At 36.9% G+C, this 19,123-nt stretch overlaps 1 protein-coding gene across 6 annotated transcripts in view; it reads left to right on the top strand.

Annotated features, from left to right (window-relative positions):
• Positions 1 to 17,354, top strand: part of RIMKLB (ribosomal modification protein rimK like family member B) — a 71,262-nt gene extending 53,908 nt beyond the window's left edge. For 4 of the 6 annotated variants that reach the window (XM_053225792.1, XM_053225791.1, XM_027074211.2 and 1 more), the window contains one exon: positions 3,305 to 7,341. In XM_053225792.1, the coding sequence (XP_053081767.1) occupies positions 3,305 to 3,768 (464 nt within the window). In that variant the 3' untranslated portion in view covers positions 3,769 to 7,341. Of the gene's footprint in view, positions 1 to 3,304; positions 7,342 to 7,690; positions 10,138 to 10,585; positions 10,750 to 14,745 lie in introns of those variants that run through there. The other 2 variants (XR_008300093.1, XR_008300094.1) reach the window with 2 other exon arrangements.
• Positions 17,355 to 19,123: the final 1,769 nt, after the last annotated feature.

The raw sequence follows: 19,123 nt of genomic DNA on the forward strand, positions 1-19,123 counted from the left end.
ACCAGATTGTTTAGAGGCCTTTTTTATATGAGCATTCTCTTATATTCAGTTTTAACAGTAATGCCAACTACCATCTCTCCAGTGCTGGTACAGTAGTCAGTGCTTTATGACTATTAACTTCTTTAGATATTGCTAGGTATTGTTAGTATTCTCATTTTACAGATGAGGAGGGCCCAGAACAGTAAGTAACTTGCTCAAGATAACAGATCTAATAATGGTGCCGCCAGGATGCAAATATACTGTTTGGCTCCAGAGTTGTCCTCTTAACCACTCTTGAATATGTTGATTTCCAAAATTGGAAAATTACATGGAAGCTCTGCAGATATCTAGATTTTCAAGTACATGACATGAATTTAATCATTTTTTAAAACTGTTAAGCTCTGTCCCTTCATATTCTTAATGTTTTTTTAACTGTAATATGATCTCAGGGGCGCCTAAGTGGTTCAGTTGGTTTAAGTGTCTGACTTGATTTCGGCCCAGGTCATGATCTCAGGGTTCATGAGGTTGAGCCCCACGTTGGACTTTTCTGCTGACAGAGCAGAGCCTACTTGGGATTCTCTCTCTGCCCGCCCCCCACTCGCGTTCACTCACACACTCTGTCTCAAAAAAGTAATTAAAAAACCATTACACAATATCTCAGTTAAGTGAAGTTACATACATATATCTTAGATAATTATGGTTATTCCTGGAAATAAGCTTTCAAGCTATTTTTTTCAAAGACTGTTTTGGTTTTTCCATAATGAATAGTTTTTGTTGACTGTAAAACATTTTATTGATTGACTGATTTTTTTAAAGATTTTATTTTTTGGAAGGCGCCTGGGTGGCTTAGTCGGTTAAGCGTGCAACTTTGGTTCAGGTCGTAATCTCACAGTTTGAGAGTTCGAGCCCTAAGTTGGACTCTGTGCTGACAGCATGAAGCCTAAAGCCTGCTTGGGATTCTGTGTCTCCCTTTCTCTGCCCCTCACCTGCTCATACTCTATCTCTCAAAAAGTAAATAAACATTTAGATTTTATTTATTTATTTATTTGTTAAGTAATCTCTGCACCCAATGTCAGGCTTGAATTCACAACCCCGAGGACAAGAGTCACATGGTCTGCCAACTGAGCCAGCCAAGCACCCCCCGTTTTTTAAAGTTTCTTGATCATTTTTTTGGTTACCTTAGTGGCTCAGTTCGTTAAATGTCTCTCTCTCTCTTTTTAAAAAATTTATTTATTTTTGAGAGAGATAAGAGTGTGAATGGGGGAGGGGCAAAGAAAGAGAGACGGAACCTGAGGCAGGGTACAGGCTCCATGGTGTCAGCACAGAGCCCACACAGGGCTCAGACTCACGAGGCATAAGATCATGACCTGAGCCTAAGTCGGACTCTTAACTGACTGATCTACCCTGGGGCCCCAAGCGTTTAACTCTTGATTTCAGCTCAGGTTATGATCTCATGGTTCATGGGACGGAGCCCCTAGTCGCACACTGCACTAACAGTGTGGAGCCTGCTTGGGATTCCCTCTCTCCCCTTCTCTATGCTCCTTTCCTGCTTGCATGCACTTGCTGTCACTCTCTGTCCCAAAATAAATGAAAAACTTAAAACAAAACAAAACTTCTTATTCATTTTTGATCAAGGTTATATAACATTTTGGTTTTATTTGATGTATTGGGGAATTTTCAGTCTTCTGGCACTCTATAGGTAAAATAACATCAGAATAAAGGATAGCTAAACAAAACTCCACTTTGAACCTATCTGGTCCTAGTTCTTTTTGTAGTAGTAGCGCTTTTATCACCTTTCCGATCTCTTCCATAATAATAATTGGCCTGTTTAAGTTTGCTGCTGCTTGAAGCAGTGTTGGTAATTTATCATTTGCTTAGAAATTTTCCATTTGTTTTAGGTTTCAGATTTTTTTGCCAGGTTCTTTAGATGATTGCTTGTGTTTATTTGAATCTCTCCTTTGTCTGCAGTTTTGTCTTTGGTATCATTCATAATCTTGTCAAAGTAACATTTGGATTTTTTTGTCCTTTCTATTTTTCTATTCTATTCATTCAACTTTCTGTCTTTACTGAATCTCTCTTCTTAGTTTCTTACTTTATAAGTAATTTCTTGCTAATTCAAAATAAAAGTTTTGGTATGAAGTGATTTTATACATGTTTTCATTTCCCTGTAATTTAGGGGATCAGTGTTGCAATTTCTAAGTCCTTAATAAATCTTTTGGTTACTTAAATCATTAATTTATAATTTCTGTTTTTCTTGGGTTATTGTCAGAGAATGTTGCCTGTAAAAAGTGTTTTTAAATTTGTTAAGGTTTTTTTGTTTGTTTCCTGGGACAAGCACATGATTATTTGTCAGTATTTGATAAAGGAAAAAATGTGTATATCGGTATATACTATATTCAAGAGATATAAGGCTATGAAGTCAAGTTTGTTTTTGCCTTTGTCCCTTATCTCTTTGTCCATTCCTTTAGTTTTCAAAAAATGTTTTCATTTAATACAGCCTATAATTAAATTTTGTCTTTCATTCCGGTCTGACTAGTTTCCACTTTTTCCATGGGAAATTTCAGTTCGTTTTTAATGTTATTGCTCATACAGTTTATTTAATTCCTTCAGTTTGATTTTGTGTTTATTATTTAAATTGCTTCTTCCTCTTTTTTCTTTTCCAACTTCTATGGTTTGTAAGGTACCATTAATTCCATTTCCACCCTTGTTCCCAAACTCAGTCAACGTGGATGCTCATCCATGGTTTTACATTCCATTAACGGTTAACTTCTGTGTCCCTGTGTTCAAATCAGACATACATTTTCTGCTATTTGGAAGATAACAGTTTTGTCTACTTTGTTTTCTATTCTTCTCTGCCTTCATAAAAATATAAAGTCTGTGGTGTACCTTCACCTCTATCCGTATTATTGCAAGTAAGATAGGTTTCTGTGGAAGCTGAATGCCGTCTTCAGAAAAAAATTGCATATGGCACCTTTGCTTTCACTACTGATTTAAAAGAGTGTGTTGTGAGATTGAGCCCTGAGCGCTGAGTGTGGAGCCTGTTTAAGATTCTCTGTCTCTGGGGTGCCTGGAGGGCTCAGTCGGTTAAGCATCCACCTTCAGTTCAGGTCGTGATCTCGAGTTTCATGAGCTCAAGCCCCATGTTGGGCTCTGTGCTGAGAGCTCAGAGCCTGGAGCTTGCTTCTGATTCTGTGTTTCCCTCTCTGCCTCTCCTCCATGCATGCTCTGTCTCTCTCTCAAAAATAAATTAGAAAAAACTAAAAACGGTGTTTTTACTCCAAAAATGTATCAGTTTGGCAACTTATTTTGTTTCTTTTTTTGCCAGGTGGTGTGGGGATGATGTGCTCCTTGAGTGAACAAGGGAAGCAGCTAGCTATCCAGGTGTCTAATATCCTGGGGATGGATGTGTGTGGCATTGACCTATTGATGAAAGATGACGGCTCCTTCTGTGTCTGCGAGGCCAATGCAAATGTAGGTTTCATCGCCTTTGATAAGGCTTGTAATCTAGATGTAGCTGGTATCATAGCGGACTATGCCGCCTCCCTCCTGCCCTCTGGCCGGCTCACCCGGCGTATGTCCCTGCTCTCCGTGGTGTCCACGGCCAGTGAGACTAGTGAGCCGGAGCTGGGTCCCCCAGCCAGCACTGCTGTCGACAACATGAGCGCAAGTTCCAGCTCTGTTGACAGCGACCCTGAAAGCACGGAGCGAGAGCTACTCACCAAGCTCCCAGGGGGCCTATTCAACATGAACCAGCTGCTAGCCAATGAAATCAAACTCCTGGTGGAGTGACTCCACCGGTAAATAATTAACCAACAAAACCCTTGTAAAACTCACTTTCTTTTTCTTCTTTTTTTCCCCTTTCTTTCCTTCCTTTTTTTTTTTTTTAAACCAACTTGCAATGCTGTTCATGGAAGGTACTCAGGAAGATGAGAAAATTGAGTAGGATTAGTTAGGAGAGAAGACAGGGGAGAGAGATAGACCTCTGCTATTAAGATGTTACTGACTTTTGTTTACGGATAGTGCAGACAGGCAGAAGAGGTGAGATACAGAAACACATCAGGCTCTTACAGTTAACCTTTTAATCACTCAAAAATGTGTATGCTCTCAGACCATCAAGAACACACATTTTTTTTTCATGGTCTCTTGCTTTTGCTTTTGTATAGTTGCTACAAAATTGAGAGTAGGATAACTTCACATTGTGTTGCAAAGATTTGTGATGAGCGAGGAAAATAATCTACCTAAATTATAGGAATTTTTTTATACAAGTCTGAAAATTCTGCCTTTACCATATTAACTAGCAACTTTATGTCCGTAGTTTATGAAATCTTGAAGAGCTATTTTGCTGGGATTTATAATTTTTGTGCTTCGGTTTTTCCCTTCATTTGGGTGGGAGGGCAGTATTAATATAACCCAATAAAGGTTTTTTCTAATGACAAAATTGGCATTTTTGCATGATAAAAGGGAAATGAACAGTATTGCAATGTCTGGTACACAAGATGACATTTACTCCAATGTAGATAAAATTACACTAGTTTAAAATATGTGCATTGACTTGTATTTGTTAGTGTTTTAATCTTTTTTGAAAGATATATGCTCTGTTAATGTTGCAGTTTTTTTTAATACATGCTAGTCTAACATTCCCTGATCTATGCCTGCATCTTTAACAATGGCCAAAGTGAAGAAAGTGCTACCTTTTTTGTTAACAAGACACTGACTTGAAACATGTGCATTTAAAGCCTTTTATTTTTTCCTTTTTTTCTTTTGGTGGTTGGGCATTTAAAGTATAAGGACAAGGAAAAATATTTTTGGGGGGCAAATCAAGGGTCTATGAGTTCTTTAGTATAAAGCTGAAGTGATTTATAATACCAGCGTTATATATTTACATTTTTCACATTTTAGGAGGGAGTATATATGTGTGTGTGTGCACGCATGCATGTGTATGTGTTTTGCTTTTTGTTTCACCAAACAATCAAAAAAGATAGATTCTAGAAAATGGAGCATGATGGGGAAACAGTTTTTACTTTAAAAAACAGATAAGTTGTTTTAATAACTATACTCCACTGGGGTAGAGGTACTCACTAAAGACATAAAGAGAATAGATGCTTCTTAGGCCTTTTTATGTATATGTATGTTGTTTGGTTTTTTCTTTGGTTCTAGACTGTTCAGTGTATGATTTATTCAAGGCTACATGCTTTTCTATGCTTCTGGCTGTGCATTTTCTCCTATTACATGTAGGTTTGAGGGTGGGGTGGACTGGACATTTTTGTTTGGGGACTTACTTAGCAGTATTAAGTCTCTTATAGCCCAACTCTGAAGCCTTCAACACTGTCCATTCTTTATATTCCTTTAATTTCTGAATTTATAAGATCCCCCAAATGGCATATAATACGAGCCTTTGAAACAGGGGTAAATCTATTTGAATAATGGGTTTGGAAGGTGTGTTAAGAAATGGAGATGCTCCAGAGCTCAACGTAATTTTTTTAAACAGCAAGTTCCATCTCACTACAATCCTCTGAAGCTTTTACCCGAGTCCTTTCTTGCCTCTCCAGTGCTTTTTTCCTTCAGATGGACCTTAAACATAATATCTTGGACACTACTAGAGAGACTTCAAGGCAATAATAAAAGATCAGTATTAACCAGCTCTAACAGAGGTTTGATCATGCTTGTACAGTTTTTCCCGTTTTAAAAAGGAATGTAATAAAAGTTGTTTTTTTCCATAGAATTAAATAATATTAAAATTGAGTGAAAGGTTGATTGTTGACAAATAGAATAGTACCTCTAATCTGTGCAGTGTCTCATTTCACCTCAGAAAAAGATAATAAGAGGATTTTCTAATTTATTTTAGGATATTCTAATCTCCTATAAAAGAATTTGACTTGCATAGAGTTATTGTGGGCCTTACATACATATATAAGTACCTCTGTCTCATTAACAAAAAGAAATACATGGTACTTCTTTCACTGAATGACCATAGGAGGATGCATAATATTTGGGATAGAGAGATAAATGAGGGAGAAAGAACTGCTTAATTAAGTCATTATTCATATGTTTGTGTAGAGACCATCTGGTTGTCACATAAATTATGACACATTAAATAGTTACATATAACATGTATATAGATTTATGAATTTTATAACATAAATAGAACACCCTCTCTATTTGATGAAAAACTCAGGGTTTGTGTTGGGTTGGATAAGGCACTAGGAAAAATGTAGATAGACTTTAAAATTTTTTTTACCAAACTAACCAACTATATCATAAGAATTATCTGAGATTATTTCACCTTTAGTTTTATTCACTACTGATTGATCTTTTGTGCATTCACAGTATATTAAAACATAGCTTTACCAACCTATTTCTGGATCATACACTCACATATTAAAAGGAAAAGGGTAGGAATGGTCATCTTAGACTTTAAAACATGGGTATCTTCTTGAACTCACTCAAAAATTAAGGTAAAGAATATGAACAGATCATTCTGGAAGAACCCAAATGAAACATCCCAGATATTGAAGTGAAAGTTAAATATATTTTCTTATTGTTTAACAACTTTTGTATTATCATTGCTATTATGAGAGGTAAAAATGTATATTTATCAAATATGTATAAGTCTTATCATGCCTAAATCTGAATTATTGTAAAATTGTGTATTGTTAAAATTGTAATTCTTAATTGTATTTTAAAAGTAATTCTGATATTGTTTTTATGTTACCTGTGATGAAAACTGGACTATGCACACACATACACACACATACACAAATATGAACGATTCCATTTAAAATTTTTAATAGTTTTTTTTCTTTTTTTGGTGCCTAATAATTGATTGGTCATTTCTGCTGGCTTTTACTCCACTGAACTTTGAAATCTTTCTGTATATGCTATCAATAAGAAAATATGCTGGAACATTAGAAAAATCCATCAAGAGACTTGCTTTCATCAAGCACTTTATCAGACTTTTGAGAAGGTATCGAAGGCATTGAAAGAAGTAATTGACTTTCAAAATCATCTCTTCTTTTTCTCAAGAGGAAAACGATGGAAAAACAAAATCTCTTCATTCAGTGAATCCCCAGTTTGGGGTCTGGGGAGCTTAGAGACGTTGTGAAATCAAATCTTGTGTTACATTTTTCTCCTGGCTCACTCTTTTTGAGAAGGTTTATGGGCTATATGGCTGGTGAGACACGATCCCCTCCTAAGAAAATGTAGGTGCTCAGACAGGTAACCTCTGCTGCTACTGTTTTTATTTGTTTGTTTGTTTGTTTAATTTCATTTAAAATTTGTTTTTGTTGTATTAGGATATCTTAAAATGTAATATATTGCAGGATTTATAACCAGGTTCACTGCTTTCTTTCTTTTTTTTTTTTTTCTTAAAAAAAAAACAAAACAAAGTTTCATTTAAGATACATTTAGGCGCCTTTGAAGCTTGGATTTTGGAATGTTTCAGTAGTGGACAGAAATCTGCTGTTGGAATCTTCTAGTCTTCCAGGTTTAATTTGAAATGTTTTTAGTTTTGTTTTGGATTTTTGTGTGGTATTTTATTTCCTTTATCAGTGCCCTTTTGCCATGCTGTTTTGGGGTGGCTGCCTAACTCTAGTGAAAATTCTTTCTATATTAACGAAAGTTTGGTGTTTTAAATTCCTTAATGTTTTGCATTTTTAAAAATTGTTTTTAAAGAAATATTCTAACTGCTTGCACTGTTACTGTTCTTTGCCAGCCTTTTCAGGAGCCAAAAAAACAAAAACAAACAAACAAAAAAATACCCAGAGAAAAAACTTTCCTTCTTCCCCCTTCCTGATGATGAGTGAGAAGTATTGAGAACTTTCGGGGTCAGTGCCCTTCTAAACTCCCCTTCCCCCAATAATGCAGCTGTATAATGAATGGTAAATGCAGCGGTTTGGATTCAGGCACAGCCCCAGCCTGCTTGCAGGTAATTTGACTCTCCTTTCTTTCCATCGCAAGGCTAACCTTACTTTCTTTTTAAAAAATTTTCTTTCTTTATGTACTTTAAAGGCAACTGTGGGTCTGTAAAAACTCTTGTTTAAAAAAAAGAAACAAAACGCATATCTAACAGATAATTTGATTAAAGAAGAACTTTTGGGGGTAAAGTTTGAGTTGGTTGGGATGAACTCAGGACTTTGGGGATTTACTTTAGCCATTTAGATAACTCCATTCCTTGCATATATGTCTATAATTAAGTATTTCAGAGTGTGACTTTTTTGGCTTTGTTTTTGTTTTGGGTTTGTTTGTTTCTTCCATTGTGCTACTCTGGCTTAAGCTTTTTCAGGGGTTGGTGTTCCGAATACAGTGAGCTCACAGTATAAAGACATCAATTAGGAGTTGCCAGGTATGGAAAACTAGAGTTTTGAAAAGGTAAAATTAGGTTCTAGGTTATATATATGGTAAAAACTCATCATAGTCTTGAGTTGGTCTTAGTGCTTCTCTTTCTGTGACATCATTATAAAAATGAAAAGGAATGATGAGACAAAGATAATAGAAAGCATTTCAGTTATTTAAGGAACAGTGTGACTCAGAACTAATCATTTTAGCATTTCTAAGATGCTAGTTCTAACAAAGATAGATGTGAGCAGCTTGAGGTTATCATAATGGTTTAAACAGTAAAAAATTACAGATTTGCAAAGATCGGAGGGCATTTCTGAAGCACAAATCATTAAGCACATTAACCAAGGCTATAAAACAAATAGGAGTTATCCATTTTAATAGCCTTCCCATTAGCTAATGTAGTAGCCTCTTCTCTGTCTACCCCAGTCCACCTACCCTTTCCTCCTTTCTCCTGTCTTTCCTAAAGTTTTAGTTCTAATATGAGTTACTATCATTGGGGAGAAAAATCCTCTTTCTACTAGACAGCGGTCAGGAACTTTTCAAGATATACTTCTGCGTAATTTTATTCTGTGGCTTTAGACGTATATCCGACGAGGCTTTAAGTTCACTAGTTAGCTAATAGGAAAATCCTGGCTTGTAATGCATTCTACAGCTGAAGGCATAAAATAAATCATTAACCTGTTTTGTGCTTCAGTTCACCCATAACCAGATAGGACCAGTCTCTCCCCTAAACATCTTAAGAGAAAAGCATTTATCTGTTGAACTGAAATTTACTAACAATGGAATCCCAGCTGCCTCCTGCAGGAATTTGTGATATATACTTAAAAAGGCTTGTACCAGAGAACTTTGTTCTCTTGCTATAAGAATGGCCGGCATTAGAATGTGTGGGCTATGTGATTGCATGGGACGTGGAGAATTTAACAGTCTCCATTCTGTTATCCCCATGAAGATCACTGACTTGTTAAGAATGATCTTGCTTTCAGATTTCACTATATACAAACTTACTAGCTGGGCCTTATATAGCGTATATACCTGGCTGCTGTTGTGGGGTTTGGGAACATGAGGGGTGGGGTGAATTGTTGTTGTTTTAGGTTTCAGTCAGACAGACATCACTGTGCCCCAGTTCCCAGAAGCACAGCAGGCCTCTAGGAGCATCCGTGGGAACGGCGCAGTCCTGACATCACCAACTCTCCTGCTCAGGCTCATCCCATATACAGAGGTCAAAGGGTGGGGTTTGAGATCGGGGGAAGGAATGAGAAAGTAGAAACAATGTTGCTGCAGTGCCACTGTTGACTAGCCTTTGGTGCTTATGTCTGTTTGTTTTATTTTTTATGTTGGCAAAACTGTATTTTGGGGTAAAGGTAGTGGGAGGGTGGAACAAAAACAAGCCATTAATTACTGTTATTACTGTTCATTATTGGATACTGTTCTTTAGTAGCTAATGCAGAATAAACTTTTAACCTAGACCCTCAGGTTAAAAAGAATGGGAATAGAAATGATATTCAGGAATTTAACAAACCGAAAACATTTATGTTGTGTTAGTTTCCAGTTCTACAACTGCTATTACATTTGTCACTCTGTCTCCCTTTTTTGGCCTAATTTTTTTGTGTATGTATAGAGTTTGAGGAAATGTGCATTTGTGATTAGTCCTTTTAAAAGGACTTAATGAATTTATTACTCTTTTGCAAAAGATATACCCAGTGCTTATATGGGCATACAAATGCTACCCTATTTTAAATGTAGGTGGCGTATGTGTTCGTGTTTTAATGTATTCAGAGCCATTGGGCAATAAGCAGTCCAGAACATTGAAAACTCATGCAGGTAAAGCACCTAACACCTTTAGTTTCTAGAATTACTTTAAAAAACGCCTTTATTGCTGCATCTTCCACAGTTCTTTTGAAAGTTTCTGAGCTTAAAATTTGTAGGAGCTGTAAACTACCTAGTTAAAATTTTAAGTTGCACACTTATTCATAAGATTGTAGAGATAGGTGAAGAAGTTAAGTGTAACAGAAGAAATGGCTCTTGAGATGGCAGCTGCCGAGCATCTAAATCTTTCCACTTAAAAAGAATTCCCAGCTTAGCATGAATATTGATCATACTTGTTTGATTTTCTGTGATTGGGACTTTTGTTGTTTTGACTTTGGTGGGGAGGACTTGGGGGAACAGTGAGGAAGCTTGTGCACATGTGAAAATATGAAATGTTAAAGGAAGTTTTCAGTTTAATCTGAATAGTAAGCAAGAACTTTTTCTATATACCCTTCTGCTGCAGCAGAGAAATAAACTGGTAGGTGGCAGCAGAAGAAGGAATTCTTCAGATTGATGGCTACTGAAAGAATCTCCATAGGACAAGAGATAGAACATAACATGTCAATTGAAGCAAAGGGGGCAAATAATGGAAACAGGACAAAAATTTTTGGATTTTCACTCTGAATGGTAAGTTATTTTCAACTAAAAATGTGTTTTTAGTCTGATAGTGGGATAGTGGTGTTATATGCCATTGTAGTATGTAATCATAAATGGCCCTGTAGGCCTTTGCCTTAGGATAAATTTGGCCTAACTAGGGTCCTATCACTTTTTACTTCGGGGGGAAAAAAATTAGGGCACCTGGGTGGTTCAGTCGGTTGAGTGTCTGACTCTTGACTTCAGCTCAGGTCACGATCTCACCTTTTGTGAGATTGATCACCATGCTGGCCTCCTCACTGACAGCCCAGAGCCTGCTTGAGATTGGTCCTCTCTCCTCTCTCTCTGACCTCCCCTGCTCACATGCTCGCTCATGCTCGCTCGCTCGCTCTCTCTCTCAAAAATAAATAAATAAACACTAAAAAAATAGCAATGTGTAAAATTAGGGGTCTCTCCCCAGTATATTGATATATATGACCTTTTCCCCAGCTTTATTGAGGTATAATTGACAAAATTGTGTTTTTAAAGCATACAGTGTGATAATTTGATAGGTATATACATTGTAAAATTCTCTCTCATCAAATTATCAACACATCCACTATGTGACCTTAAAGATGGCAAAAGTTACGCGTCTCACAGTGAGTCAGATTTTTAGAAAATCTGTAAGATAAGTGAAATACACATTGTTAGCCATTTTATAGAAAAAAAAGTCTGTCCTCTTTTTAGTGGCACATTGGGGGGATAGCAATAAAAATATGTAATTTGGTGGGGCACCTGGGTGGCTCAGTCGGTTAGACGTCCAACTTTAGCTCAGGTCATGATCTCAAGGTCCGTGAGTTCGAGCCCCACGTCGGGATCTGTGCTGACAGCTCAGAGCCTAGAGCCTGCTTCAGATTCCGCCCCCCCCCCCTCCCTCTCCCCCCTTCCCCTCTCTTGTTCACACTCTGTCTCTAAAAAATAAAAAAAAATTTTTTTTAAATGTAATTTGAAAAACTTAGGGGGTAAAAATGATCTTTTCTTCAACTAGCTATCCCCTATCTAGTCCCATTTCCTTGTTATTGTGTCTGCCCGTCAGTTCCATTCTGTTCACTTTTCTTTCTGGCCTTACTGTCTCTGCTCTTACTTTCTTCCGTTTCTTTAGTCGTGCTTCTGCCTCCCTGTCTTTGTAACTCTTCCTCGCCTTTGTCTCCCTGTATGCCTCTCCCTTTCTTTCATTCATTCCCTCAGAATTTCACTTTTCCATTGTTGCCATTTTCATCTCTGCCTGCCTGCTTTTCTGTATGTGTGTCTCCCCCTTTTCATTTGCATTCTCTGTATTGCGTCTGTATCTGCTCGGGTAAACAGCTTTATTTTCTTTGCATCAATAACTGCCTTAAGACATGTTAATCAGAGTATCAACAGTGTGATTATTTTAGAAGTTGGTGAGGCTGAATAAGAAGAAATTGAGGTTTTTTAAGTCCCAAGAGTTAAGAATTGAAATTTATAATGAGATGCAGGTCTCTTTACTCAGCTACATGTTTATTTTAACTATAATGTCTTTCTTGTTGCTGGAAACCAAGCTGTTTTATGAGCACTTGGACAGAAGAAAAGTCCTATGGTTCTTAATTTCATCTAGACTTTTAACTTCAAATTGTCCCTGATTTTTTAAAGTTTCTAATGAAATTAGAAAATGAGCAAAGCAGTCATTATTTTGTAGACATTTACCAGAGAAAATAAAAAATTTATTGATGTAATTGGCATATAACACTATACTAGTGTTACAGGTACAATACAGTGACTCGATATTTATATACATTGGTAAATGATCATCACAGTAAGTCTAGGTAACATGCATCACTGTACATAATTACAGAATTTTTTTTCTTGGGATGAGGACTCTTAAGTTCTACTCCCAGCAACTTTTAAATATGCAATTTTAGTACTTTATAACTGGAGAGAAAATAAAATTTTAGCCTTTAAGATAAAAGTTAATAGCAATTGAGCTAAATCTTTTCTAAGATATACATGTGAAGATTTTAGAAGTGTTAATTAACTTTCTTAAAGTAGTGCACAAATACCTGTTTTCAAATTTTATAGACAGTGAAAACAGGATATCCAGAGGAGAAATTATTATTTAAAGAAAAGGAGTCCTAAATAAATGAAAGAATGAATGAATAGATGGATAGATGGAGTCCTGCTTCCTATTAATATATGTAATAACAGATTGAACTACCAGCATACAAGGCCCTGCCATAGAAGTTTAGAATTTCTAAGCTGGCAAGCTTGGAGGCTATATATTGTAATCTTGAATATGCTAGTAAGGAAACTAAGGTTCAGAGAAGTTATTAAATTTCCCAAGATTATAGAACCGGAATAAGGACCCAAATCTCCTACCTGCTAATAAAGTGCTCATTTTATCATGATCTTTGAAAGTCTGTTGTAGTCACTGAAGAAATGAAATGTTCTGCAGTGAGAGCTGTGATACACCAATGGAAAGTTATCACTGTTTGTGCTTGTGGTTATCTTGTGGGGAGTCCCTTCAAATGAAGGATATGAAGGCTAGCTGTGGGTGGCTATTTTAAATGGCTTATATGTAAAATTAACGATTACATCATTTACAGGGTTTGGTGATGATGTCCCTTATTAAGATAAGACACAAAGAGGTCTTCAGATTCTTTGCAATTTCTGGTTAAGGGAGAACAGAATGGATTCCTTAGACCTAGTATAACATTAATCTTCTACCTGTCTTCTTGCCTGCCTTGCATTCCTATTTTGGAAAATGAATCAGTCTACAACAAAAACTTTATATTGTTCTGAAATTCCTTATTTTCTAGCAGATTATTAGACTAGCAATGCGGCAAGTGGATGGTTAAACGGGATGATTGTGTATACATGGATGAATGGTAACATGAAGCTAGAATAACCGATACCATTGACTAAATAAATATATGGCAACTTAAAAAAAATTTTTTTTAATGTTTTATTTATTTTGGGGAGAGAGAGAAAGAGACAGAACGTGAGTGGGGGAGGGGCAGAGAGAGATGGAGACACAGAATCCGAAGCAGGCTCCAGGCTCTGAGCTGTCAGCATAGAGCCTGATGTGATGTTCGAACTCATGAACTACTAGATCATGACCTGAGCCACAGTCAGACGCTTAACCGTTTGAGCCACCCAGGCGCCCCAAATATGTGGCATCCTTTTGTTCCTTTTTTTAAAGAAACAGTGTAAAAAGAAGTTACCTTCTATCAAAAAAGATCATTTATTCTAATGCTGAATGACATTATGTATACTTACATGGAACACAAGAATATACCACCTCAATTAATAGGGCTAGAATTTGTATGTCTTTTCAAACAGTTTTTGTCTTCATCTTGAATTCTGGTTCCTATAGAGATGGCCAACTTGAACTTTAATTAGAATCAAAATTTATTGTTCATTGTCTAATTTGTTGAAAATGTAACCTAGGAGCTCTTGGCTGGCTCAGTCAGTAGAGCCTATGACTCTTGATCTCAGGGTCATGAGTTCAAGCATTATGCTGGGTGTGGAGCCTACTTAAAATAAAAATTTAAAAAAAAAGTAACCTATGGTAATAGAGTAAGAATATAACATTCAAATTTAATTTTGTTCAGGCATTTTGGTATAATAATTTTGTTTTATTTTGTGTGATCTTGTGCAAGGATTATTCTTGTCTCAAGGTTTTCTTCTTGGTACAATTTTCCTGGCGACAGTAAACCCCAGTTGTCTATATAATAGGATTGTTAAGGGATAATATTGCTGACACATCTTTATATGTCAGAATAACAGACTATACCTTAGTATATATCTTTTTCAACTGAGATCACAAAGGTAAAGTGTGGTAATCACAAAAAACCTAGTTGTGCGTTTGTTTTTTGGTTTGTTTTTTTTTTGTTTTTGTTTTTTGTAATCTAGACAGTTTGTAAAATTTTGTCACATTAGTTAATTTTCAATATTTTCTTTTTCTCATATTAATTATAAAAACTGTTTAAATCTGTGGTTTAAGTGAGCTATATGTGTTTCTCCCCCCTCTAGGTTCTTTTGAAGTAACCAGTGATCCTTTTTGCTTATCACTTCATTCACAGAATGGACGAAGATAGATTTGACTGTATGGTTTTTGAAATGGAGGATAGAAATACACAGAACAAGGAAGCAGTAGCTCTAACCTGTTTGATTCAATGTGTTTTCTAAAATAAAAACACCAGAACTGGGAATGAAATAGTATGGGGTGTGATTTGTTCTTTTGGCAGTCATTTCTGCCCACTCCATCTTGTATGAATTCACTTCAGTCCATATGGCTAGATTTGAAGTCTAGCTCCACATGTGTCATTCTTTTTATTCTTTTCTTCAGTATGCAAGATGAAACTCCTTTGTTTTTGACATACTGATCTTTCTATGATATGTTTTGAAATGATTACTCCCCTTGGTGCATAGGCATTAAAATATGTATCATTTTACTTATAAATATGTATTACGTGGATTTACCTCTGCCCCTTTCATCCCTCTTTATCTGTCTATGCTAAATAATTGTTTCTGTGTTTGTTTGTTTTTTAATCTCTGAAGAAATCCAGCCTTTTTTCTGTTTCACTCTGACAAGGCTCTGCCACACACTCATCACAGCATCACTCACTACGTTTTAATCTTCTTGTGACTAGAGATCATGTCTGACCTAATATATTTGAACTATATAAGATCTGATACATATATGTGCATACGGAGGCAGCCCTAGTACCTCAGACCAAACCTATGGATATTCTTTGTTGTCAGGTGTCGATACAAATTCTAATCCCATTATTTACTGTTTACCTGGACTTTGGACAAGTCAGCCCCTTCAAGCCATAGAGGGGTATTTGTAAAAAAAACGGAAACAATTGTACTTTACTAGATTAATGTGTAAGTATAGCTTTGCTACAATACATGTATAGTGCTTAACACATAGTTGAATAATAAATACTAATTGTCCTTTAATTATATAAATTTTGGTTTTGGATATCTTATTCAAGAACTGCTGAATCTTTTCATCTCAGAATTAGAGTCCATAAAGTTTTCTTTGTTGATCATTTTCCACTTTTCCTATTGAAGCTCCTTTCGCAAGATTTTGTGGTTGGAACATTGTGCACACATGTAGTGTTTTTCCTAATCTGCACTGCTTATTCCTTGTCTCCACACTTCAGTGACTGATTTATATAAGATACCTTTTATCTCATATTTGCTCCAGTTTTTCCCTATCAGCTCATAACAAAAATACTTTTTCTTCTAACTCAGGAGAATGAAACAAGTGAGGAATAGGCATATGATGCACTGTAAGGAATCACTTAGGGTGGTATGACTTGACCTCCCAGAAATGGTTTGAAGTGACTTAACAGACATATTAAAACAAAATGAGAAGATTGAGATAAAGCCAAAATAAAGGGCAAAAATTGGGTGAAACAGGGATTAAAATCATGCAAATGCATACTATGAGGTCCTATACATTTGCTTGGAAGTGGAACAAAATTGGCAGAAGAGAATACGGTAATTAGAAGATTCATAGTAACCTTAGGATAGAAGCAAATTTATTGCACTGGAGAGGGATTATGTTCTGATCTTTGAGATAGCTCACAATGCAGATCAGTATCGTGACACTAAAATGCAATCCATTAAAGCCAGCACAGTAAGAAGTCCTCTTGATGGTCGGAGCTGATTCAATGATAAAAATTTAAATTTCCTCAAAATGACCTACAACCACCTATATCATAATCACTTGAATTACTTATTTAGAATATAGATTCTAGGGCCCTAGACCAAAAACCTGCTTTTTGACAAACTCAAGTGACTTTCTCGCACCAATGTTTGAGAACCACTGCCCTAAATCTTGTCAGCACCTTTTCTTAAAGGTGCCTTTAAGAAAACAGCTCAGGGGGCACCTGGGTGGTTCAGTTGGTTAAGCCTCTGACTTCAGCTCAGGTCATGATCTCCCAGTTCGTTGGTTCGAGCCCTGCGTCGGGCTCTGTGCCGACAGCTTGGAGCCTGGAGCCTGCTTCAGATTGTCTCTCTCTCTCTCTTTCTCTCTCTCTTCCTCTCTCAAAAATAAAACATTAAAAAAACAAAAAACGGATCAGAAACATACCTAAGCTCTCTGTTCTGTGAAAGGACAAAGTAAATATTAGGCTTTACCACCTGCATATGGTCTCTGTTGCTTTTTAAAAAATATTTTCTTAACTCTTTAAAAACATGTTAGCTCATAGGTGATACAAAACAGGCTGACACCTACTCTAGAGGAATGGGTGGATTGAATGTACCTTAGGCAGTAAGTAATCAACGAAATAACAATTCTCTAAACTGGAGGCTTTGTTAACCGTAGAGTTATTTGCTGTGGTAGGAAAACTGGTGTATTGAAATTCTGTGTAGTGAACCAAAAATGATGCTTTGGTAGTCAAGGAAGAGTTGATATCACCATGAAAGTTAGCTTAAGTAGAAATATCTGAACAGAAAGATGGGGTTTATGTGACCAAAATGTGATTTAGCACGGAGTCCTTCAAGTTTCTTAATACTTGAAGGTTCAGTAAATAAAGTTCAAATGGATGACCTTGATGGGTTGTTTAGTTTAATTTGTTTTTAGTTCCCCTGTACTCAGCTGCTAATTACTCAGGGAAAAACAAAAACCAACCTTTAAAAGTCAGGGCTTCATGAAGCAGGTTTTACAAGGGGCCACAAGAGTATTCAGCTATTGATACTTCATGACATCTAAAATTTGTGTAGTATAAATTTGAGAGACAACACGGATTAGGCCGTTGAGATCTGTGTTCCTGAAAGTTGTGTAGAGTCAAGAGATGCAGATGGTTTGGGATGATCTTCCCCACTTTTTTTTTAACTTCCTGATTATCGTCATTTTAAAAGTGAAAGCATCCATGCTAGTGTCACTTTGCATCCTCCAGCAGGCAGACACCAAGAGGGAGTTAGATGTGCTAGGGTGTTTTGAAGAAGATGCTAGTGAAGCGTGCAAGAGAGAGGGAACAGTAGACAGGAAAAGCCTTCAGACTGTGATGTGAGCCTGACGCCTGTGACGGAAGTGGAGTAGAAAGAGCATCAGGGGGTGCCTACATGGCTCAGTGGGTTAAGTGTCCAACTCTTGATTTTGGCTTAGGTTGTGATCTCACGATTTGTGGGTTTGAGCCCCACGTCAGGCTCTGCGCTGACAGCGTGGAGACTGCTTGGGATTCTCTCTCTCTCAAAATGAATAAATAAACAAAAAAAAAACCCCACACATTCTTCTAAAAAAAGACAATAAAAGCAACAGATTTTCTCTGAGAAAATCTCTGCCAGCCTGATGGAGGAATGTTAGAGCAGATTAGCCATTAGGGTAGTTCTGCATTGAGCCGGGAGCAGCCTGAGGAGAAACCATGACCTCCATATGAATGCTGGGGCGGATCAGAAGGAGTGGCCTCTGGAGGCTGCTTGTAACAAGTTTTTTTCCAGCTTTACTGAGATATAATTGGCCAGTAACATTGTATTAGTTTAAGGTGTATAACAATGATTTGTTATGTACATATACTGTAGAATTATTACAGTAAGTTTGATTAACATCTGTCACCACAGTTATTTTTTTTTATGATGAGGTTTTCTTTTTTAATTTTTTAATGTTTACTCATTTTTGAGAGACAAAGCGTGAGTGGGGGAGGGGCAGAGAGAGAAGGAAACACAAACTGAAGCAGGCTCCAGGCTCTGAGCTGTCCGCACAGCCCAACAAGGGGCTTAAACCCACAAACCATGAGTTCATGACCTGAGCTGAAGTTGGACTGAGCCACCCAGGTGCCCCTATGATGAGGTTTTTAAAGATCTACTCTCGGAAATTTACAGCATTGTTAACTGTCAACATGCTGTGCATTACATCCCCCAAACTCCTTTATCTTGTAACTGGAGGTTTGTACCTTTTGACTATCTTCACCCATCCTCCCCCTCCCCCACTGCAAACCTCCCTCTGACCAACATCAAATCTCATCTTTTCTCCTGAATTTTTTTGTTTTTTAGATTACACATATAAGTGAGATCATTACAGTATATATCTTTTTCTCTCAGACTTTATTTCGCTTAGCATAATGCTCCCAACATCCATCCGTGTTGAGACAGATGGCAAGGTTTCTTTTTTTATGGATGAATAACATTCCATTGCATCTATACACCACATTATTTTTACCCATTCATTCACTGATGGACACTTTGTTTCCATACCATGACTATTGTAAAGCTGCAGTGAACATGGGGTTGCACATGCTGGATCACATGGCAGTTCTATTTTTAATTTTTTGAGGGCCCTCCATAATGTTTTTCATAGTGGCTGTACCAATTTACTTTCCCACCAGCAGGGCACAAGGTTTTCCTTTTCTCCACATCCTTGCCAGCGTTTCTGTCTCTTTGATATTGGCCATTCTAA

The sequence above is a fragment of the Acinonyx jubatus genome, chromosome B4, assembly GCF_027475565.1.
Source record: "Acinonyx jubatus isolate Ajub_Pintada_27869175 chromosome B4, VMU_Ajub_asm_v1.0, whole genome shotgun sequence".
NCBI classification, from domain to species: domain Eukaryota; kingdom Metazoa; phylum Chordata; class Mammalia; order Carnivora; family Felidae; genus Acinonyx; species Acinonyx jubatus.